General features: G+C 40.5%; 1 protein-coding gene across 3 annotated transcripts in view; it reads left to right on the forward strand.

The window, feature by feature from the left end:
- Window positions 1–25,783, forward strand: part of robo1 (roundabout guidance receptor 1) — a 922,568-nt gene that overhangs the window by 502,076 nt on the left and 394,709 nt on the right. Inside the window, exon 1 of one of the 3 annotated variants that reach the window (XM_062974988.1) lies at window positions 3,467–4,116. The exons of the other annotated variants lie outside the window; for them this stretch is intronic. Within the exon in view, the coding sequence (XP_062831058.1) occupies window positions 4,062–4,116 (55 nt within the window). The 5' untranslated portion in view covers window positions 3,467–4,061. Of the gene's footprint in view, window positions 1–3,466; window positions 4,117–25,783 lie in introns of those variants that run through there. 3 annotated transcript variants of the gene reach the window in all.

Below are 25,783 nucleotides of genomic sequence, written 5' to 3' on the forward strand. Positions count from 1 at the left end.
AAGGAGAGATCAATGAATAGATATGAGGATTATGGGGGCCGGGCTGTGGCGCAGGCTGTTGAGCAGCTGCAATAAAAAATCACTCTGACCATGAGGTCATGAGTTCAAGGCCAGCCCGTGGCGGGGTGAGCACCCGTCAATTAAAAATAAAAAATAGCCCCTGCTCGTTGCTGACCTAGCAACCCGAAAGATAGTTGCATCTATCAAGTAGGAAATAAGGTACCACTTATTAAAAAAGTGGGGAGGCAAGTTTAACAAATTTACGACCTGGAATGAGGAAGTGCCGTCAGAGTGGATGATGAAGCAGCTGCTCCCCCCTGTGGCCAGAATAAAACATCCACTCAGGAGAAGGTTAAATTGCCTCTTCGTCTGTCTGTCTCGGTCTCTGTTTGATGTGTTTATGGGCATTGAATGTTTGCCCTATATGTGTATAATGTGATCCGCCCTACATCCCCTTCGGGGTAAGAAGGGTGGAATATAAATACTGTAAATAAATAAATAAATAGTGGTCATTAGTCACTGTTTGAGCTGGGTTTATTAGTGTTGGGATGTTATCACAGGAGTAAGTAGTATCCTGCTGGTGCAGTAAGCTCTAGATTGCAGTTCTAAAAAAGTCTCTAGTTTTAAAGTTCTTCCACAATAAGTTTACAAGCTGTTAATGTGCTGTGGAATTCTTTGTTGTTTTTGCTTAATTCTACTTGATAGAACATACAGTACATTCCATTGTTTAAGATTAGTTTTCATCTATGAAATGTATTTTCCTTACCTTGAGCTAACATAAAAGTTTTCTTTTAACCTTTATATTTTTGCAGGGCTTGCTTTCTGTTCTTGTTGAGGAACAGCCTGGGACAGTTGACTTTCCACTTCTAATTGTTGTGTATTATAACATGCTCATCAAAGGAAAATAATCCTTGTGCTAGTAGTGATGAAGTCTTTCCAAAAGCGTATTTGGTTTTGTGGTGCCTGCTACCCATATTTCAAAGAACATTTTGGTAATGATTCATGTGAAAGAGTGACAATGACATTTATGTTGGAATCATCGACATGTCTAGTCAGAAGTAAATTCTTTCTGAGTTGAGTGAAATTTCCTTCCAGGGTAAGTTGATAGAAGGCTTGCACCCTAAAAGAAATATTTGTGTGGTTGAGATACAAATTCAGAGTCCTGTGTATTAGGGTTGTCCAAAAAATTGTTTTGAGTCTTAATTCGGATTTAAATCAGATTGTTCCCGCTTTTTGATTCTCGTTCCGAGACGTTGTCTCTGGGCGCAACCTGCAATGTAATTTGAACCATCGTTGGCCCATTCTCTAATTGTGTCTTAATGTTTCGTTAAATTTTTTCCCAAAATTTTTTTAAAATATATTTTAAAAAATATTTGTTAATTATTTTTTTGTTTCTGAAACCTACCTTGAATGGGAGCCTAGCGCAGCCTGAAATGGCTGCCGCTCCCGGGCCAATCAGACGCTTCCACGATGGACGCAAAGGTGGGGGCTAGGGTCCTCTGCGTCCACGTGGAAGATTGCCATAAAAGCCCCCTGCGTAGCCCTGGCGAGCCATTCTGGGGTGGGTTTCCTCGCGGAGAGGGTGGTGCGCTGCGCATAGCAAGTGGAAAGCAAGCAAGCCGCCTGTATTGAGGGAGAGAGGGTGAAGTTTTGGCTGTAGAGACAGAGGGGTTTGTGTCTGGTAAGCGTTTGGGTAAGGCTTTTGTTGCTGGTTCGTCCTACTCTTGGGAGTTAATGTGTTAATTTTTTTGGTATTAAGGCAATGTCTTGGGGCTTGTGGGATCTTGCACAGAGTCCTTGCTTGAAAAGATAGCAAGGCATTAGGCAATTTATAGTTTCCAAAGGATGTTGGCACTCCTGCCAAGGCATTGCTTTCCTTATGCTCCGTTTCTCATCCAAAGCCCTCTGCCTGAGTTATATTTTTGCAATCACAAGGTCAGCCATTGATCAATAGAGGATCCAAGGCAATTTATAGTTTCCAAAGGACATTGGCATTCCTGCCAAAGCATTGCTTTCCTTATGCTCCGTTTCTAATCCAAAGCCCTCGGACGGAGTTTTATTTTTGCAATCACAAGGTCAGGCATTGATCAATAGGGTTCCAAGGAAATTTATAGTTTCCAAAGGACGTTGGCATTGCTGCCAAGGCATTGCTTGGCGTCCACTCCGTTTCTAATCCAAAGCCCTCAGACGGAGTTTTATTTTTGCAATCACAAGGTCAGCAATTGACCAATAGAGGATACAAGGCAATTTATAGTTTCCAAAGGACGTTGGCACTCCTGCCAAGGCATTGCTTTCCTTACGCTCCATTTCTAATCCAAAGCCCTTGGGCTGAGTTTTATTTTTGCAACCACAAGTTCAGCCATTGATCAATAGAGGATCCAAGGCAATTTATAGTTTCCAAAGGACGTTGGCACTCCTGCCAAGGCATTGCTTTCCTTACGCTCCGTTTCTCATCCAAAGCCCTCTGCCTGAGTTATATTTTTGCAATCACAAGGTGAGCCATTGATCAATAGAGGATCCAAGGCAATTTATAGTTTCCAAAGGACATTGGCACTCCTGCCAAGGCATTGCTTTCCTTACGCTCCATTTCTAATCCAAGGCCCTTGGGCTGAGTTTTATTTTTGCAATCACAAGGTCAGCCATTGATCAATAGAGGATCCAAGGCAATTTACAGTTTCCAAAGGACGTTGGCATTCCTGCCAAGGCATTGCTTGGCGTCCACTCCGTTTCTAATCCAAAGCCCTCGGGTTGAGTTTTATTTTTGCAATCACACGGTCAGCCATTGATCAATAGGGTCCAAGGAAATTTATAGTTTCCAAAGGATGTTGGCACTCCTGCCAAGGCATTGCTTTCCTTACGCTCCGTTTCTCATCCAAAGCCCTCGGGCTGAGTTTTATTTTTGCAATCACAAGGTCAGCCATTGATCAATAGAGGATCCAAGGTAATTTATAGTTTCCAAAGGACGTTGGCACTTCTGCCAAGGCATTGCTTTCCTTACGCTCCGTCTTCCAGGAGTGGATTCCCTTTCCAGAGGGGTAGATTTCTCTCACTTCCTATGGTCTCAGCCCTGTTCTTAACCCAGAATCATTTGTCAGTCGGATGTTTGCAACTCTGGGACTGCTTTGTGAAATGTGCAGAGGGGAAGAGTGGGCTTCTCGGAGGCGTCTCTTGGAGGGGGCAAGAAGAGGAAGAAGGAAGGAAGAAGAAAGAAGGAAAAGAAGGAAGAGGCGAAGAGGGAGGAGGTGGAAGAGGGGAAGAAGGAGAAGAAGAAGAAGAAACTCAACCTCCGCGTGGCCCGCCAACTTCAGCGCCCGGCGCTTCCCCTCCAGTCTCCCCAGGCGGCGAGCGAAGGGCAGTGGCGCTCTTCGTCCACCAGGGGCTGCCTGCCTTGCGGAGGAGAAAGAGGAGGAGGAGGAGGAGGCGGCTGGAAGTTTTGCCCGCACACTCCCTCCTCCTCCTCCACAGAGACGCACCGAGAGGCACAGGGAGGCTCCGTGGCTTTTGTGTCCGTTCCGGTTTGGGGAGAGAGGGAGGGACGCAGGCCGGCAAGGAAGGCGATGCCGGCGGCCGGGGATGGGAAGCGGCTCCGCGCCGCCTCCGGTGATGGGACCCGGGCTGCCGCCGCCTCCCCCTCTTCCTCCTCCTTCGCCGGCGGGTCTCCACTCCCGCACGCTGCCTGAGAGGACTCCTTCGTTCTGGGGGCGACGAGGGCGCGGAGAGCCTTTCGCCTGACCGAGAGAGAGCCCGGGCCGAGCGGGAAGGAGCCGCATTCTTATCCCACCCCCGCTTCGTGGACCTCGGGTGGGATAAGGACCCCCCCCCCCCTTCCCGGTCTTGGCGAGGCTGCTGGGGCGCCTCCTTTGCACTCTTCTTCGCCGCCCAACTTCAGCCAGGGTTTCGGACGCCGCTTTCCCCGAATTCCCTTTTGTGGATTTACAGTTTGGAGGCTTCCTTTTGCTTATTTCGGCGGGGCAACGCCTCCCTTCCTCCCAGTCTCCCTCCCTGGTCCACAGCAGCCTCCCTCCTGGCATGAGCCTCTGGACAGGCTCCACCTGGAGACCATGATCGCAGAGTTTGTCCACTTCTCTCTCTTTGGATTCATATGCCTCTCTGCAGGTAATTAGGAGACTCTCCACCCCTCTCTGTTCTCCCCCCCCCCCACACACACACTTTTTTTTACATTTTTTTAATGTTCGCCTTGTACAATGGGGCTGCTCTTCAATCTCCCTCTACATTTGGGCGACGCAAAAGCGCTCCTGATTCCCATTAAATTCCACGAGGAATGAATTAAGCGCGTCTTTTCGCCCCTCCGCTGCAGACAATGGAAAGAAGAGTCACAGAACTGCATGCCCTGGCTAGCACTTGGATGGGACTCCAGGAGAAGGGAGCTGGAACACACCTCTGCATATTCCATGAAGTGTGTGGTGCCACTGGAAGATGACATAGGGCCTAAGGGCAAATACATGCATCCTCTGTCTCTCTGTAGAAGGCATGGGCAAACTTTGGCCCTCCAGGTGTTTTGGACTTCAACTCCCACAATTCTCAGCAGCCTGTCGGCTGTTAGGAATTGTGGGAGTTGTAGCCCAAAACACCTGGAGGGCCAAAGTTTACCCATGCCTGGTCTGTAGGGCACTTGCCATTTCTGTCTTCCTGGCATTTCTCAGTCACCTGTATCTCCATGCCATGTACCCGTTCAAGTGCTTTGTTGTTGATGGAAATTACCTCCTCCCCCTTCCCCAACGTAGGTTGTAAGCATTAGTTTGTGCTCACTAGGCATAGCTTTGAATGGGGAAGGCAGTGTTTCGGGGACCAGGCAATCAGGGCCAGTTAACACCTCCCAACAAAGGATTCCCTCCAGGCAAGAAACAGCCAAGCCTTGAAGCTGCCAGGCTATTCGGTGATAATTAAGCTGGTCAGTTGAAACATTCACACTTGCCTCAGGCAGACAAGAGTTCTTTCTCCCACCCTGAACGTTTTACAGATATATAAATCCCACTTGCCTGGTTTCCAACAACCTCACAACCTCAGAGGATGCCTGCCATAGATGTGGCAGAAACATCAGGAGAGAATGCTTCTGGAACATGGCCATACAGCCTGGAAAACTCACAGCAACTCAATGATTCTGGCCATGAAAGCCTTCGACAACACAGTGATGAGTATGTTCTATTGGTTGTCCTGCTTAGGAATAGTGTAGGGTTGATCTTCTAGCATAAGTTGTTATTCCCACACCCAGTTGTCCTCCCTATTCCTATCAGCCAGCCTAGATGGCATCAAAGGGTCTAATAGTACTTGTTTGATGTATTCAAGAACTATAATTAATAATAATAATAATAATAATAATAATAATAATAAATGTATTCTTATATCCCGCCCCATCTCCCCGAGGGGACTCGGGGCAGCTCACAACAATAATAAAAACAGTGACAAATTACACATTGTAAAATCAAACATGAAAAGCAGTCATACAATCAATACATACATCACATGTTAAAAACAAGGAGATAAAACAGTTCTAGGCCGAAATAGAGGGCTTCTGTAGCTTCGTGGCAGAAGTACTCACCAAGGTATCAATAATCATGGTAGAACACTCTCTAATTAAATTAAATGGACAGACAAGTCAACCCCCCAAAATTAGTCGTCGTTAAAATAGATCATAGTGAAACTGCAGGGAGCAGCTTCTCTCAACCCTGGGATGTAAATAGCTGTCTTATGCTTAAAGAGGGTTTAAGGTCTGGGGAGGGGGAGGTCACAGTTAACAGGTAGTTTATTCCTTATATGGCTTAATTTGCTAGTGGGAAGAGACAGTTTTTTAGAATCGCGTTGAGAATATATTATCCCATTACTCAGAACAGTCCAATTGCAACCATTGATGTTTTCTTCCAGGTAAGTGAACAACTGATAACCACAAAAATTGTTATAATTCCATGAAACCTGCTCCCTTTATCAGAGCTGACAAAAGAACAGCCTAGAGAGGAGAATGAACTCCTTCCCATGTGCTACATGTGAAACTCAGGAGACCGGGGTTACTTTGCTGTGGTTCTATAACCCAGATTGTTATATGGATAAAGTTGGAGGATATTGGACGAACGGATTTTAAGCATATGTTTTATGTTTTATATTTTATACTATATTTAATTGGTTGTAATATATTTTATATGTTGTTGTTTTTAATGATGTATTGGCATCGAATCTTTGCCAATTGTACGCCGCCCTGAGTCCCTCTGGGTGAGAAGGGCGGGATAGAAATATTTGAAATAAATAAATTAATTCTGTGGCAATAAGATAGGTGAATGGGTTAAACGTAACACTGTTTTTCCTTCAGTTCCTTTCTAATGTCACCAGCTCATGGAGTTTTCATCAGTTTTTGAAATGCTTTTTAAAGTTGTCTTGAAATCACTTTGAGCAGGATGAAGCTCTCTTCTCACTTGCCACATGTCTCTTCTTGATTTTATAGCCAAAAGGTTCCTTTGTGATCATTTTTGATTTTGATCTTTTCCTTTAAAGTTTTCCCCCTCTCTCATATGGAAAGTGAGGTGTCAAGTCTGATAAATGGAGAAAGGAGAGATCATTGAATAGATATGGGGATTAGTGGTCATTAGTCACTGTTTGAGCTGGGTTTATTAGTGTTGGGATGTTATCACAGGAGTAAGTAGTATCCTGCCGGTGCAGTAAGCTCTAGATTGCAGTTCTAAAAAAGTCTCTAGTTTTAAAGTTCTTCCACAATAAGTTTACAAGCTGTTATGTGCTGTGGAATTCTTTGTTGTTTTTGCTTAATTCTACTTGATAGAACATACAGTACATTCCGTTGTTTAAGATTAGTTTTCATTTATGAAATGTATTTTCCTTACCTTGAGCTAACATAAAAGTTTTCTTTTAACCTTTATATTTTTGCAGGGCTTGCTGTCTGTTCTTGTTGAGGAACAGGCTGGGACAGTTGACTTTCCACTTCTAATTGTTGTGTATTATAACATGCTCATCAAAGGGAAATAATCCTTGTGCTAGTAGTGATGACGTTTTTCCAAAAGTGTATTTGGTTTTGTGGTGCCTGCTACCCATCTTTCAAAGAACATTTTGGTAATGATTCATGTGAAAGAGTGACAATGACATTTATGTTGGAATCATTGACATGTCTAGTCAGAAGTAAATTCTTTCTGAGTTGAGTGAAATTTCCTTCCAGGGTAAGTTGATAGAAGGCTTGCACCCTAAAAGAAAGATTTGTGTGGTTATGATACAAGCTCAGAGTCTTGTGTATGGATCCTTTTAGAAAATCAGATCGGCATGGATTTCTGTCGGCAGTATCAAGAGCTGTATTGTTTTTCTGTGTTCCCCAATATGACTGAGAAAATTGCACAGTATTAAGCAGAGTAATTTCAAATTCTGCAGAGTAACAACAGGTTATTGAAAGAGTTGCTGTTTAAATCAATGTTTAAAAAAAGATAAAAATGAAAACAAATTAATACCAGTTGTCTCTGTGAGCATTTCAGCATATTACAGTTAACAAATTGTTGTTTAGGTATTGTATTCCATTAGCAAGAGTTTGTTGCTTCTCATACAAAAGACCATGGTTTGTTACTACTGTCTCACCAATTAAAATTTGTATGATAGACACAGTTATCTTTAAGTTCCCCCGCTGCTATTGTTTGTTCTTTCTTAGTAGTTTTAATAACTTTCTACAAACTCTCCTACTTGTGATTCAGTGGTGTGGGACAGGGGAGTTTGCTTTCTCAGTTGGAGGCACATAAACATTTAAGATTATAGCTCTTTTTTGTTATTAGAACTCTAGCTGGAATGGTTTGTGTTGGGTATGAGGTCTTTTCTTATTCTTCATTGCTATACTTCAGAACTCTTGCTTGTTTGGCTAATTACAGTGACCCATTATTCAGAGCCTAGGCTAGTGAGTACCTGGTTAAAATCTCAGCTGGGGCACAAACTCGTTAGATAGTCTCAGCCTTTCCAGTATGGTTTGCAAATTCTGTCCTACTCACACGGCTGTTGGAATGTTTTCAGGGATAAAACTTTCTGTTGAAAACTGTTTTAAACACTTAAATGCAACGAGTAAACAACACATATAGTAATTATTACTGCACAACTCTGAACGTGAAGATGATGATGGAAAATTCTTCTAGTCATAGCACAGCAGGAGATTTGGATATTCAAGCTTTTTCTGGTTTCTTGATTAATTTCCTTTGTGTACCTTTTAGCCTCTACTTATATATTCTAAGTTTCTAAAAGCCAGTGTGACATAGTGTTTTTAGTGTTGGATTAGGAGACCAGGGGTTTGAATCCCTGTTCAGCAATGGAAAACCTCTGGGTGGTGTCGGGCAAGCTGCATTCTCTCAGCTGCAAAGACAACCCCTCATCCCCACAAACTAATATTGTCAAGAAAAGCCAGTGAAAAGCCAGTGGGGAAACCATACTTTGCAAAAAACTTGAAGGAACAAATACAACAAAAACATCATTTTTAATTTTAAAAAATTCTTTCTTTTTCCCCCCAAATACAGTAGAGTCTCACTTATCCAACACTCGCTTATCCAACGTTCTGGATTATCCAACGCATTTTTGTAGTCAATGTTTTCAATATATCATGATATTTTGGTGCGAAATTCATAAATACAGTAATTACTATGTAGCATTACTGCATATTGAACTACTTTTTCGGCAAGATTTGTTGCATAACATGATGTTTTGGTGGTTAATTTGTAAAATCATAACCTAATTTGATGTTTAATAGACTTCTCCTTAATCTCTCCTTATTATCCAACATATTCGCTTATCCAACGTTCTGCCGGCCCGTTTATGTTGGATAAGTGAGACTACTGTAGCAACTCACTGCCCCTTTGAGTTCTAGAATGCTTATGGGATCCAGCACATACATAAGAGAGATCCTGTTGGCAGTTGTAATAAACTAAACCACAATTGATACTTTTATTTTGTTTTGAACATTTGTTTACTTGTAGAATCTGCAGTTCAGGTTACCCGAGGCAAATACGATAGTGTACACAAATTTGAGGTAGTATTTTAGTTTGTCTTCCACATTGAATAACAATGAATATTAGTTTCAACATAACATTTTCTTCTTTTACTAATATTTAACAAGTGGGTTAAGCCCCAAACTATGTAATGCATCAATGCCATGACTTTTATTATCATTTTTTTAAAAAGAGAAAAACAGAAATATTAGATAACAAGAAAAAAGGAAAGACAAGTTAGGAAAGACAACAGAATTACAGAATACAGCAACATATAAATTAAAAGTTGGATAAAAGTTCGGCCTGGTGTTGAAGGATTGATGTTTTTTACTTTGCTCTATTGATACAATTTCCTCTCATTTAACACATGTTTTTCCCCACATTTCCTTCTATTGGATAGGATAATATGATTAGAAGTAAACGTTTGTACACTCAATGGGACATTTCCAAGTGTTATGAGTCCACATTATATTTGCAATACGATGCACATATAAGTGGGGTCATAAAGCACAGAAGTCATAATGTCTGAGTCAAAAAGGTATGGGACTGCATTTTAGGCTGCAGTATAGACTCATATAATGCAGTTCAATGGGGTTAACCTGCATTACACAAGACTACACTGATCATACTATATGGCAGTGTAGACAGGGCCACAGTCAACCCTTCATATCTACAGTTTACATCCAAGAATCCACCACACACTTTTAAAATATATTTAAAAGATCCAAAATGCAAACCTTGATTCTGCTATTTTATATTTTATAAGAGACACCATTTTACTATGTAACTTGAGTATCCATGAATTTTGGTATCCAAAGGAGATCCTGGAACAGATAAAGGGGCCCACTGCATATGATTTTGAAATTCTTCATATCCCCACACCAAATGGTTCAACAGTACAAAAAGTAAATAGACGTGTACTTCATCTGATTATAAAAAGGTAAAAGTTTCCCCTGACGTTAAGTCCAGTCGTGACCGACTCTGGGGGTTAGTGCTCATCTCCATTTCTAAGCCGAAGGGCCGGCGTTGTCCATAGACACCTCCAAGGTCATGTGGCTGGCATGACTGCATGGAGCACTGTTACTTTTTCGACGGAGCGGTACCTATTGATCTACTCACATTTGCATGTTTTCGAACTGCAAGGTTGGCAGGAGCTGGGGCTAACAGCGGGTGCTCATTCCGCTCCTGGGATTTGAACTGGGACCTTTCGGTCCGCAAATTCAGCAGCTCAGTGCTTTAACACACTGTGCCACCAGGGGCCCCCTTCATCTGATTGTAATTATGCAATATTGATTCTAATCTGTGTTGTTGGTTGTGTGTCCCAAACTAGAATAATACTTATATTTAATCTAAACAATATTGCACAGATATTCAGACATTTACTAAATGAAGTATTGCATAGTAATTGTTTTGTACTTGAAAAGCTGTTTTGCCAAATATATTTCTTCTTCAAAGAAAAATATTGCAAAATATTTAGCTTTTCCTGTGGCTAGAAATCACTTAAGTCCAAAACATTTCTACATTCAGACATCAAAAGATATTCCTTTTCCTCACTCTGGATTTGTGTGCTTTGTGTTTTGGCTGTTTAAGCAAGTTGAGTGTTAAATCATGTCTAAGAGCAGAAGTATCTGTAGTCTTACCCAGTTCTCACTATAACTTTGTATTGGAGTTTCAAGATACTATTCTGAAAGGAACACTTGTAGAACTATATGCTAAATTCAGGCTCACTAGTCATGTTGATATTTAAATCTTTAGATTACTAGAGTTACTTTATGAACAATATTTTGGATATTCTCTCATATTTGACAAATGTGTGAAATACTTTGGGCTATTTTGTACATCTGCTTTGTATACTCAGTTTCAGTTCTTGCAACGGCACTGTAAAACTTGCCTCTTGATTAAGCTTCCTACACCTGCTGGGCTCCTGACCACACACCCAATAAATCTCAAAAGCAGGGCTGCTATCAGGGAAGCCCAACACCTGTTCCTAGATCTGTGCACCGTAGGGATCTTATCCTGGGCCCAGATTTTTAAAGTATCACAGGCAATAAAAAGAGGTCTTGGGCAAGCCTTCCCCAAGGTCCATGTACGAGTTAGTTATTTTCATTTACGTATATATATTACAATTTCAAAAAACAAAACAAAAACAAAACCTAAGTATGACAATAGTCCACATTCCTTCTTTGTGTTCATGAAATGGACAATCTTTGGCAGATTTCCACTTCGAATACATGTAGCAAAATACACATATATTTCCCCCTACACATTATGAAGTTCATGTATTTTGCGTATATAATGTTGGCTAATAAACTATAGCTATAGGTAGAGACCATTTCTGTGAAATGGATGGTCTTTGTTGACTCAAAGCCTAGAAGGACTGAAAATAGTCTTCACCCTTCCCCTGGAAACTGCAAGCACACTTGCATAAAGGGATGTTGCTCAGACTGTTGCTGAACAGTCTATAATCTAATGATTGTGATTTAATGTGATGCTTTAAATGAGGCATTGCAAGCACTATCAAGGAAAATTATCTAGTGGCAATTATGTAGCAACAAGGGTCTGTGTAAAGTATATGTAGGTGATGTTCATGTAACATGATGGCTTGTTTATTCTAATACTACGCAGTTTTTGTGGCTACTAGACATTTCACCCTCACCTTCCCATCCTGCATCTTTAGAGTACATTTCTTTATCACTTGCAAATAGTCTAAGGTCAATGAATAATATACAGTTTGGATCCAGCATTTTGGAAATTCTGTGACATTCTTAGTATGGTTTGTATTTTCTTCTGATTGACATTGGATGTCTTTGAACTTTTTGCATTTTTCTCTTCCTCAGTTGTATTAAAGCAATTTTGTCTGTTCATCTAATTCTTTCTATAAGATCCAATTTGAAAGAAGACTTACACTGCATAGTTGATGTAGTTACTGTATAGAGTTCTCTTTCTTATGTTGTTTGATGGAAATAAAAAAGAGACAGACACTAGGAGTGCATCTACACTAGAATTAATGCAGTTTGACACTATTTTCACTGTCATGGCTCAATGCTATGGAACTATAGGAGTTGCAGTTTTACAGTGCCTTTAGTCTTCTCTGCTAAAGGGTGCTGGCACCTCACCAAACACTGAGACTTCCACAACATTGATTCATGGTAGTTAAATTGGTGTCATACTGCATTAATTTTACAGTGTAGTTATGCCCCAGGACTACTTACATAGATTAATGTGCTATGGAGAGGGTTGTTACTCCTTATGAGATGCTCAGAAAAGTTGAGATGGATAACCAGTTATGATGTCTTCTTGGCTTCAGTAAGATTGAAGTATGGCTGTATACAACTACATACTGTTTATTTATTTATTTATTTATTTCAAATATTTCTATCCCGCCCTTCTCACCCGGAGGGACTCAGGGCGGCGTACAATTGGCAACAATTCGATGCCGATACATCATTAAAAACAACAACATATAAAAAATACAACCAATTAAATACAGTATAAAATATAAAACATAAAACGTGTTTAAAATCCGTTCGTCCAATATCCTCCAACTTTATCCATATAACAATCTGGGTCGTCTTTATCATTTATTCATTAAAAGCCTGGGCACAAAGCCATGTTTTTAAGGCTTTTCTAAAACTCAAAAGGGTTGGGGCTTGCCGTATATCTCTGGGGAGGGTGTTCCATAGCCGGGGAGCCACCACCGAGAAGGCCCTGTCCCTCGTTCCCACCAGCCGCGCCTGTGAGGCAGGCGGGACTGAGAGCAGGGCCTCTCCAGATGACCTCAGGGATCTTCCTGGCTCATAGGAGGAGATACGTTCGGACAAGTAGATTGGGCCAGAACCGTTTAGGGCTTTATAGGTCAAAACCAGCACTTTGAATTGGGCTCGGTAGCATATCGGCAACCAGTGGAGCTGGCTTAACAAGGGGGTAGTACGCTCCCTGTAAGCCGCCCCAGTTATTAGTCTGGCTGCCGCCCGTTGTACTAGTTGGAGCTTCCGGGCCGTCTTCAGAGGCAACCCCACGTAGAGAGCGTTGCAGTAGTCCAAACGGGATGTAACCAGAGCGTGGACCACCGTGGCCAAGTCAGACCTCCCAAGGAACGGGCGCAGCTGGCGCACAAGTCTTAGTTGTGCGAAAGCTCCCCTGGCCACAGGCAAGTGTAGCCATGAAGTGTTCACTCATATTAGCCTCCTTTTCTGCAGTGCATATCTACATATACTGAGTAGCTCCTTATTTAAGGAGCCAGCTTAGTTTTGCTGCCACAGTCAAATGGGCTTTCAGTATCTGCCTTTATTCATCTTTTGTGTACATCTTCTGGCCCATTTCCCAAAGAGAGAAAATAAAAATTAGGATGTTGCCCGTACTGAATGAAACTAATGCATCATACTCATTAATAGGAACATGAATATGAACAAATAAGGAAAAGGGAAATAGGAAGCTTATTGGCCTAACTGACTTCTGAGTAGTTAATTAGAACTTTCTAACCTCTGCACAAGTAATCATACAAAATAGGTGCTTATGCAGTAATAATGCTATTTGAAAAATGGATATCAATTTGGAAAGAAATAGTTTTTAGAACATCTGAGATTGTTACCACAGACTTTTTCATCTGCTGTAGTCCTATCATAGTCTACATTGCCTACGTTTTAGACTTAAAATTACAAAAAAAAAACTCACATGTTTTCTCTACCCCTCTTAATCTAAGAAAAAGAATTAACCCTGTAAATTTTCTGTAACATGAGATCATAATCCAATTTTGCATTGGCTAGACCACACCAACCCTAGATTATTAAATATGGTTTTCTGTGGATGAACAGATGGCGACTAATAGATAATATATGTTTTGTATCAGAAACCAGAGCTGGTGTGGTCTATCCAATGCAATTTTCTGAATCAGCACCCAAAATAACAAAACCAAATCAACCAAAAATAGATTTGTAACCATTTTGGAACTAATGTTGGAGAGTCGTCTCTGGTCAAAGTGGTCCCTGATCAAAAAAGGTTGGAAACCACTGTTATAAAGGGATGGCCTTAGTGCCGCAGGGAAGGAGTAATAACTGAAAATCAAGTAGAGTCTCTTGCAATGAAGGTAGATCTTGGAAGTACAGCAGTTTCTCCTTCTCTGATGTTTTGAAAGTGTTATTTTAAATGTGAGGTAAAATGAATTCCCTTTGTAAGGGTAGATTTTCTCTTAAATTTAAACAACCAGAGTCCACAGAGATCAAACATCTGACATTATCTTGCCTCTTAGTTCACATTGCAGACTATACAATAAAGTGTTTACTTAGTCTGGAGATAATTGTACTAGGTTCACATCCTTAGTCTCTCCCCTCCCTAGTTTGGTTGTGTGCCGAACTGACTTTCCAGAGACAGAATGGCTCCTTTACTCCACAGAAGGAATATAATAGCCAAAAGAATGAAAGCATCCTTCAATTCATCCACCATCACCCCTACAGCCTAATTCCCTGTGGAAGGTTGAGGACCCTCTGAAACATCATGACAAGTGGCACCTGAGGCTGGGAAACAGTGGCGGACTGGCCAGGTGTCAGCTTGCCTGATAGCAAGTGGGTCCCTTAAACATTAAATAATATGTTAAAATGTTAGCAACCTTTTAATAGCTTGCAAATATTATAGAAGTTCCAATGTTATTGCTGCATGCAACTAAAATTTACATTGTATTCCTAGTTTAATGAAAATAATAAAAATCATTTGGACAATGCTATATACAGTAGAGTCTCACTTATCCAAGGTTCTGGATTATCCAATGCATTTTTGTAGTCAATGTTTTCAATATATCGTGATATTTTGGTGCTAAATTCATAAATACAGTAATTACTATATAGTATTACTGTGTATTGAATTACTTTTTTTGTCAAATTTGTTGTATAACATGATGTTTTGGTGTTTAATTTCTAAAATCATAACCTAATTTGATGTTTAATAGGCTTTTCCTTAATCCCTCCTTATTATCCAAGATATTCGCTTATCCAAGGTTCTGCTGGCCTGTTTAGCTTGGATAAGTGAGACTCTACTGTATTTAAAAATATAATAAATAACTCTGAAAAAAATAATTTTGATTTGGGTTATGTGAGGCTGACACAGACATTATGTACATTTCTTTTTTCTTATTAAAAACAAATGATAGCCTTACAGTTGTGGGTGAGCTCCCTATGTCTTCTGGCAACCAATGTTTTCAGACCCAGTTTGCCATGGCTGGTGAAAGGAATGGACAAGTGATGAACATTGCTGTTTTTCCCCACTGCCAGCTGACCAAAATAAACAACGTAGAGTGTCCTTCAGTGGTTGGTTGGCAGGAAATAAAGAAGAATTTTAATATGCAAGACCATTATTCCCCCAAACATAAAAATAAATGCTATTATAAAAATAATTATATTTTTAGATATTTCACTTCTCTTCTCAAAATGTTTGTTCTAAAAGAAATATGGGTAAATACAGGAGTTGCAAATAAAATGAGATTTCCTCTGAAAATATCCTCTTTGTCTGCAAATCATGACTGTGGGCTTATTAGCAAGTGCTGCTGATGCATTCAATGCAAATAAGAAAGCATAGAGGGGCGAGGATGTTCAGTCTTTATGCTACCTAGAAATAGCATCTTAGTTGGACTCATTTATATGGCAAGAACTGGGTTTCTGTGTGAATTGATAAATTATTCCCCACTGATTTGCATAACTTTGATAGATACCATCAGTCTGCAAGATACAGACTGTCATATTCCCTGAATACTTTATCTGTTATGGGATTTGTAGCCAGTTTTAAACAAGTTCTCTCTGTTGTGCAGTTTTGTCCAGTAAGTTCTTGATATTTTTTCCCAAAGATTAATGTTTTCTTGCTTGTTACAATTTGTAGGCATTGGTGCTACTGTTGCTAATGTTCAAACAATGTACATTTATATTCTGCACTAGATAATTACAATGAGCTGTGGTTATTCTCACAGCCAGTGTGATTGTAATTATACAGTATAAAATACAGTACCAATGACTGGCAAATGAAGAACTGTAAGTGTCACGCTCACTTCAAAGGATCAGTCTGAACGCAGTTCAAAGATAGCTGCTCTCAAATCCAATCTTTATTGAAGAATACATGACTTTGGAAAAGTCGAGAATGACCTAATGTTTACATACATTCAATTTTATCACTTCTGATGCAACGTAATAGCACACGCAAATATCATCATCAAACCCCACCCTCCGGATCACATTACTACTATTCCCACACACTACATCAATTATAATTGTTTATACTTTCAACCCTGAGTTCCCAGGCTCATTTTATCTTCTCCCGCCAGGTGCTTGCAGGGTTGTTTTATGTTATGAAGCCAGATTCAGGGCTTGGAAATCCAGCCCTGGGATTTGGCTCCATGACATGGCGCCCTCGTTTTCTTCGTCCTCCTCTCCGGTTCTTCTTTCATCATAGTCCTGAAACAAATCAAACAATAACTCTATGTGTCCATTTTGTCCAAAGTCCCCATATACTTTTTCAGTAAGCTGCGATGGAATACTGGGTGTATTTTCCCTAAACTTTTTGGCAATGCCAACTGGAAAGTTACTTCATTGATAACACCCTGTATTCTGAATGGTCCAATATATTTGGGGCCCAACTTTCTCGAAGGTAGCCCCAATTTGATGTTTTGGGTACTTAACCACACTAGATCTCCTTTATCCAATTTATCGCCTTCCACCCTCTTTCTGTCTGCGAACGCTTTATACTTTTTGTGTGCTTCCTTTAAGGATGCAGTCACTTGACTCCAGCATTCTAGCATTTGCGTTTTCCATTTTCCTGCCTCTGTTTCCTCATTCTCTGTCCATCTTGGCAACTGGGGCAAAGGCTGTATTTCATACCCGTAAACTACTTCAAAGGGGGTTTTATTTGTTGCTGAATGTATAGTCGAATTAAAAGCTAGTTCTGCAAAAGCCAACCACCTAGACCAGTCATTTTGTCTCATGTTAGAGTACATTCGAAGGAACTGCCCAAGTGTCTGCTGAGTACGTTCTACTGCCCCGTTTGTCATGGGGTGAAAAGCAGAACTTAGACTCCTTTCTGCTCCTAGCATTTCCAAGAATTTTTCCCAAAATTTTGCTGTGAATTGTACTCCTCTGTCACTGACCACTCTACTGGGACATCCATGCAGTTTGTAAATATGGTTTATGTACAATTCAGCTAGTTTCTCGGCCGATGGTAGTTTCGTCAGTGCTATAAAGTGGGCCTGTTTAGAAAACAGGTCTAATACTGTCCAAATATAACGATGTCCTTTGCTAACCGGCAGTTCCCCCACAAAGTCCATAGCTACACATTCCCAAGGTCTGGTAGGTTCCGCTACTGTTTGTAATAATCCCATAGGCTTCCCTCCTCTCGATTTATTTCTGGCACAATCATCACATTGAACAACATGATTCTTTATGTCCTTCCTCATTCCTGGCCACCAACAATGTTTTGCTATTGCCTTCATTGTTTTTGTAATTCCTGTATGACCAGCGCTCTGGTTATTGTGAAAACGATGCAAAATCTTAATCCTTAATATTGCTGGGATATACAGTTTCTTGTTAACAAACCAAAATCCCCCCTTCTGCTCCCCCTTTTCTGCGTTGGATGCGATCCACTGATCTCCTTCATAAGACTGTTTCAGTTCGTTTCCCCAATTATCTTCCCCGTCGAGTTCAACAATAGCCGTGTTCTCCTTTTGGGTTTGCGCTCTTGTCCTGACAGCTAAGCCCCATTGTTTATCGGAGAATATTGTCCCCTCTTTTGCTGTGGTTAAGCCTTCGTGTTGAGGCATGCGTGAAAGAGCATCTGCCAATACATTCTGCTTCCCTTGAAAAAATTTTAATTGGAAATCGAACCTGCTGAAGTATTGCGCCCATCTAATTTGTTTGGGGGACAATTTTCGAGGAGACTTTAAATACTGGAGGTTCTTATGGTCAGACCAAATTTCAAATGGGATTCCGCTTCCTTCGAGGAAGTGTCGCCAGCATTCTAAGGCTTTTAATATGGCTAATGCCTCTTTTTCCCATATTGGCCAACATTTTTCAGTTTCGCTGAACTTCCGGGACAAATATCCACAGGGTTTTAAGTTCCCATTTTGATCTTTTTGCAATAGTACTGCCCCGTACGCACAGTCTGAGGCATCGCAATGGATTATGAAAGGGCTTCTGATATCTGGATGTTTTAGGATGGGTCCTTCTGTGAAGCATTCTTTTAGGGTTTCAAATGCCTTTTGGCATTCTGGCGTCCAACTCAGTTTGGCGCCAGGAGCTTTTACTTTCGCTGTCTCCCCTTTCCCTTTTGTTTTTAAAAGTTCAGTAAGGGGTGCGGTTATTTGCGCGAAGCCTTTTATGAAGGATCTATAAAAATTTGCAAACCCCAGAAATGATTGCAATTGCCTCCTTGTTTGAGGCACTCCCCATTCTTTTACATCTGATACTTTAGCTGGATCCATAGCTAACCCTTCTGGAGATATCCGATACCCCAGAAAGTCAATTTGAGTTTTATTAAATTCACATTTGGACAGTTTTGCGTACAGCTTTGCTTCTCTTAGTCTCTGCAACACTTCCCGGACCAATTTCACGTGCTTTTCCTTATCTTCACTCACAATCAAGATATCATCAAGGAATATGAATACCCCTCTGTACAACAATGGGTGTAGTATTTCATTTATAAGCTGCATAAAGCAACCGCCTCCGTTTTTTAAACCGAAAGGCAAAATTTTATATTCAAAATGGCCGAATGCGCAGGAAAATGCAGTTTTTCAAGTATCCTCCGGTTTGATTCTTAATTTATGATATGCTTCAATTAAATCCAGTTTAGTAAATATGCTCCCTTTCTTCAATACGGTAATTAAATCCTTTACTAAGGGCATAGGGTATTTATTGTCCTTAGTAATTGCATTTAAATTTCGATAATCAATGCACAATCTTAGGGAGTTGTCTTTCTTTCTCCTAAATAACACTGGGGCCCCGAGAGGAGAATTGGATGGCTTAATGAAGCCTCGCGCCAGGTTTTTATCAATATATTTCCTCAATTCCTCCTTCTCCTGCACAGACATGGGATACACTTTTGGTTTTGGTAAGTTTGCTCCTGGGGTTATTTCAATTTCTACTTCTATATTCCTTTTGGGAGGTAATTTACTTGCTTCTTTCTGATTGAAAACATCCACAAAGTCTCTGTATTCAGGTGGCAATAGCTGTGGGTCTATTTCACCTGCTTCATCTCCCTCGTCCTCCTCTTCTGCAATTTTGCTTATCTCCCATTGCGTCTGCTGTTCTTTAAATGCTAGGCTCTTTCCTCTCCAATCTACTTCAGGATTAGCCTGTTCGAGCCATGGTATCCCTAATATTACGTGGTATGCGGCAATAGGGGCTATCACAAAGGATATTCTTCCTTCCCATTTGCCTATTTTACATGGGACCCCCCGTATTTCCTTTGTCGATACTTCCCCAGCAGCAACTGATCCATCCAGCTGCGAAAATGCAATTGGGGAGTCAAGTGCCATCTGCTGGCACTTCAGCGCTCCTGCTAGTTCCGGAGTTATAATGTTCCTAGAACAACCACAATCCACGAATGCCTTGCAGGTGGCCCGATTCTCTAGCCCCGAGATGCAGATTGGCACTACTATCATGCGTTTGTCCCGACTCACCAGTTTTTCCGAAGATTCTGGGGCTTGCACCTCCTCCTCCGCACGCCTCCCGGTTGCTGGCTTGGGTTTTGAGGGTTTTGGTGGCTCCCCCTTCCGTGTCCAACATTCTGCTGCTCGATGGCCCGTCTTCCCACACACAAAGCATCCCGGTTTAGGTTTGTTGTCGTCTCCTCTGGAGGGAATCCCCGGCCTCCCTCCGAACCTTTCCTGCTTCCTCGTTTCTCCTCGGCCTCTTGCCACCGGTCTTTGCTGGCCGCCGCTGCTTCTGAAGCGCTTCACTTGGGCCAGGGTGGACTCAACGCGCCCCGCTAGTTGAATCCATCCCTGGAGCGTTTCGGGGTCATCTCTGTGCGCTGCCCAGCTGAAAACCTCGGGGCGTAGTCCCTCTTTAAATATTTCCACTTTGGTCACTTCAGACCACTCTGGTACCCTTTCCGCGAGGTGGAGGAATTCCTCTGCGTACTCGGGCACCGTTTTGTCCCTCTGCTTTATTCCTTTAAGCTGGTCTCGAGCCCTCAATTGCTCTAGCCGGTCTCTGAACCGGTTTTCCAGTGCGGCGAGGAAGCGGAGCACTGACCTCAGGCATGGGTCGCGTCTGGCATGTAGTTGCACATACCAGCTTGCAGCTCCTCTCTTTAGTGTGTTGCCGATGGCTCGAACCCTGCTTGCTTCGGAGGGGAATGTGTGTGCATTGTCTTCCATGTATCCTCTGATGCTAATTAGAAAAAAGTTCAATTCAGCTGATTCCCCTCCGTATTCTAGTTTGAGATCTTCCCTCCTTGGCATCCATTCTGCGGCCCGTTGGTGCTGTCTGGGAGGCAGGGGGAAGGGTTGCATCGGGTTTCCTTGGACGGCCCCTCTGAACACGCCGCGCCCCACTCCAGTAGTCATTCTGCGCGGCTCCCGAAATTCTGCCGCCGCTGTCGGCCCTTCCACCCATCCGCATACGGGCCTCGCTGTAGCCCCCGCATCTCGTCTTCCCTCGTCGTACAGCACATTCTCCTCCTCTTCCTGGATCTCCTGCTCCTCTCCGCCTTCGTCTGCTAATCCACTGGACCCGATCCCTGGCCCCAGTGGTCTTTCCACCCCGACGCCCATTCGGTCATTCTCGACTTTTCCAAAGTCATGTATTCTTCAATAAAGATTGGATTTGAGAGCAGCTATCTTTGAACTGCGTTCAGACTGATCCTTTGAAGTGAGCGTGACATTTAAGTCGAGAATGACCTAATGTTTACATACATTCAATTTTATCACTTCTGATGCAACGTAATAGCACACGCAAATATCATCATCAAACCCCACCCTCCGGATCACATTACTACTATTCCCACACACTACATCAATTATAATTGTTTATACTTTCAACCCTGAGTTCCCAGGCTCATTTTATCTTCTCCCGCCAGGTGCTTGCAGGGTTGTTTTATGTTATGAAGCCAGATTCAGGGCTTGGAAATCCAGCCCTGGGATTTGGCTCCATGACATGTAAGAATATTAACTATTACTAAAATTGACTGTACTGTGTTCATCCACACAAAGTAGAGGTTAAGAAATAATGATGATGATGATGATAATGATGATGATGATGATTCTATCCCACTTTAATTCTCTAAAAATAGACCCCAAAACAATACAATATATAATTTTAAAACTAAAAAAACACATGAACATCAAAAATAGGATTAAATACTGAAACTATTAAAAAGAAACAGTTAAAACCAATTAAAACATATTCACATACAGTAGAGTCTCACTTATCCAACACTCGCTTATCCAACGTTCTGGATTATCCAACGCATTTTTGTAGTCAATGTTTTCAATATATCGTGATATTTTGGTGCTAAATTCATAAATACAGTAATTACTATATAGTATTACTGTGTATTGAATTACTTTTTCTGTCAAATTTGTTGTATAACATGATGTTTTGGTGCTTAATTTGTAAAATCATAACCTAATTTGATGTTTAATAGGCTTTTCCTTAATCTCTCCTTATTATCCAACATATTTGCTTATCCAACGTTCAGCCGGCCCGTTTACGTTGGATAAGTGAGACTCTACTGTACTTAAAACCCTTCAAAGCAAAGTACAAATTGAGCATCTCTTATCCGGCATTCTGAAATTCAGAAACTCGTGAATTTGAAATTGTTCATAAAGTTGGCTGAAATAGTGTTGCTTTCTGAAGATTAAATGCACATCAACTTTGCTTCATGCACAAAATTATTTCAAAAATATATAAATTACCCTTCAGGTTATGTGTGCAAGTCATACATAAAATACATATGAATTTTGTGTTTAGATATCTCATTGTGTACATATATCAAATACAAATATTCCAAAATTCCAACCCCCCATCAGAAATCTAAAACATTCCTGATTCTAAGAATTTCAAATAAGGGATACCCAACCTGAACTCAGAATGGCTAGTTGATAGAATTTCCTTCCCTCTTTCATGTAGCAAACTGCAAGGAAAAGACCGAACTTACTTCAAGGCATAGAGCTGCTGTTATCTAAGTGTAAGGTGCCATTACATTTTGGATGCCATTAGATTACATTGCAGGCCCCATTAGAGCAGCTCTAACCTGCTACAATGTAGAGTACCATTCATTCCACATTTCATTCCATATTTATCATGTGCAATGCGCACTTTAGCGTCTAGTGTCAAGAGAATAGAGGGACATTCACATTTGCCTAGAATCTTTCCCTCGTGGCTCATGCTATCTAATCTGAACATGCTCTCATTCTGCCATCAGGCATGTGGCCGATCTACATGCTGCCTTGTTAAACTGCCAGTCCCTTGGCAGATGTCTAGACAAGCTGCCAGCTATCAAGACTGGATGGTTTAAACCAGTCTCCACCTTACGATTATTGGGTTATTTAAGAACTATAAAAATGTACTGTCAGGAGGGATTAATTCATCTCACTTCTGTCCTGGCAGTAGAGATGACCCATGTGATTAACAGGGATTGCTGCAGTACTCTAAACTCTGACTTCCTTCAAACTGATGTAGGGTCTGTAGGTGATAGCTTCCAGATTTCTCAGCACAAAATGATGAAGTGAAAAGTGAAAAACACCATTAACTCACTGCATCTTCATGGTATCTAGATTATAGATAGAAATGCCTTGTAAAAGAGATAATAGGCCTTTATCTATACAACATGTAATTCTAAAAAGGCATGAAATATGAACTGCAGCATTGGTGAGCAGGAGTATGCCATTTCAGCTATTGCTCTGAAACACCCTTTGCAGTGTCGTAAACTACATTTTGTCAAGTCTCTTATGAGGTAGAGAAGATATGTTAAAGTAATCTTGTTATTCCAGGATGGAAAAGAAGATTGCTTTTATTTTCCTAATGGAGAACTGTAAATATAAACGTAGCTCTATAGAATACGGAAGCATTGCCTCAGAGAGAGTGTGGTGATGGCTATGTTGCTTGACAATATTGTTTCTTTAAAGTAAGAGAAGGTATTTACAGAACTACACTGCAAGACAGTGCAAAATCTTCGGAGATCAACAAAAGGCTACCAGGTCTTATAGACATGGGAGAGAAGAAATTTTGCAGAAAGTAATTCTATATGATATTTTATTTCTGTTATTTCTTTCGGGAAAGCTAAATAGGTGGCTGCAGTCACCTTCCATGCACCAGTCTCAATAGGAGGGGGTATTTTACCACATAGAGAATCATAGATATGCCTAGAGAGAAAAGCTGCAATATGTCCTTGCAACACTGATTAACATACACACGTTGACAGCTTGCAAGACTCAAGGCTTCTGGATTACAAATAACTTTCTAGGTACATTGAAATAATTTGAGTATATGTAATTTATAGCAAACTTTAACTATTACATTCATTTCCTGTAATTCTGCACATCATGACTACTGAACTATCCTATAGCTAAAATTCACAACCAGTGATTTTAACAGTGTCTACAAAGTTTGGAATGCAAAGTATTTTCTATTGCAGGGGGTACTGTATAGCACTTTAACATAGTGAAAGATAAAGATAGTATAAATTATAAAGATAAGATATTCTACTTCTGTTATTTTGGATGGGAAAGCTAAGACATATATTTTCTTATCAAAGAAAGCATGCATATTTAGGAATGATTTATATCTGTGAATACAATTTCTGGTAAGTATAAAAACAATCAGACTTCCCTGTGCCTTAATAACTTATTTATTGTAAGCCCTGTTGTATCAACATAGGGTCTCCACTTTTTTGAGAACTGATACTGGGAGAGAACACTCTCAGGGAAGGAAATTAATGAAGATCTAGTTAATGCTTATGGTTATTGTTGTTATTATTGTTATTTGCCATAAAGTTGAATAAAGTTGTTTAGGCATAAATATATAATGTGATAACTTGGAGATGTGACCCAAATCTAAACACAATATTCATTTATGTTTCTTATACAATTTATGCACATAGCCTGGAGGTAATTTTATGCACAATATTTTCAATAATTTTGTGCATGAAACAAAGCTTATGTACCTTGAACCATAACTCAGCCACTCTTTTTGACAGTTTTGGAATTTGGAATATTTTGGATTTTTGAATTCCAGAGAAGGGATACTCAACCTGTAACCAAAAATCCCATAAATGATTCTAGATTGAAATTATGTGTAGAAATAGCCAATGACTTTGAAACTCCCCTTCCATGTGGAAAACCACTTCATTATAAGTGGTTTTTTTTAACATTTTCAGGTTTCCAGAGAAAATCTGATTGTCTTTCTTGATGGCTATGCACTGAATTGGTTGTTGTAGTTATATTCATGTAAAAAGGGTTATTTGGAGGATATAATGAGTTTAAAAAAGTCATCTTAATTTTTCTGTTGAAATTGTTTTCAGAGTCATGGTTATTAAATTCCTCAGTACAATTGATATCATTTTGAGTGGTTATGCTTTTGAGTGAGTGGTGATAATCAAATTAATTACCTTAAAGGAATAGCAGGTACAATGATAGAGGGTGCCTCTTGGAGGGCTAATAGGGCTCCCTGCTCTATAGTTGCTGGGAGCTCCCAGTGGCGTTGTGGATTAAAGCCTTGTGACTTGAAGGTTGAGTTGCTGATCTGAACGCTGCCAGGTTCAAATCCCACCCGGGGACAGCACCAATGAGCTCCCACTATCAGCTCCAGCTCCATGCGGGGACATGAGAGAAGCCTCCCACAAGGATGATAAAAACATCAAAATATCCGGGCGTCTCCTGGGCAACGTCCTTGCAGACAGCCAATTCTCTTACATCAGAAGCAACTTGTGGTTTCTCAAGTCGCTCCTGACACGAAAAAAAATATCTTTAGTTCCTCACTCCTGAATTAAAGGCAAATGCAAGATCATTAAAATAGACACTGCTCATCAAAGATGAATTATTAATTGTGCAATCAGAGCAAATTATTCAAAGGCCTTAGTAGCTTGGTGACCACAGACCTCATTACTTCTGAGGGAAATATGCATGGAAAAAATATTTTGACTTACTCAAGCACTGTGCATCACTCCCAAATCTCACACGGACTAGTACTATTTACTGTCTACACACACCATTTCCTTATTTATTTCCCTGCAAATGAACATCACAGTTAACAAAATACATGTGTTCCTAGATATCACAGAAAAATTAATAGCAGAGATAGACATGTAAAGAATAGGGATAGACTCCTATAGCACAAAAAAAGTTCCAACATGCTTCGGAATTTTTAACCTAAAATTAACACTGTGCACATGTAAAATTAAACAACTAGATCAGGTAAACCTTGTGAAGTGAAACAAAAACATTTAAAATCTTCTAAAGATCATTTGAATACATCTTCCAAATACTTTCAATGATGCTGTTTCTTTCATCAGCCTACACATTGTTTATGATTTTTATTATGCTGGTCAGATAGAGCTTTACTTCTTTGACATGCTAGGTTTGAGGTTTCAGTGTTATCCTACTTTCTCTCTACTTTGCTGTCATAATAGGCTTACTTTGAAGTAAACATGAATAGGATCTGGTGGTTTGAGGATATATGCATATATCATTGGACATATCCATTTATGGCAATTGTACTTAATTAATTTTACATTGAATATGAAATTTGTTATGAAACATTTCCTTTGAATTTAGTTTCTTAATGTTCACAAACTGTCGTATTACCAAATATGGAAGTGAGATATTTCTAGCACAGAAGCAA

This window comes from Anolis carolinensis, chromosome 3, assembly GCF_035594765.1.
Source record: "Anolis carolinensis isolate JA03-04 chromosome 3, rAnoCar3.1.pri, whole genome shotgun sequence".
Taxonomy (NCBI): Eukaryota; Metazoa; Chordata; class Lepidosauria; order Squamata; family Dactyloidae; genus Anolis; species Anolis carolinensis.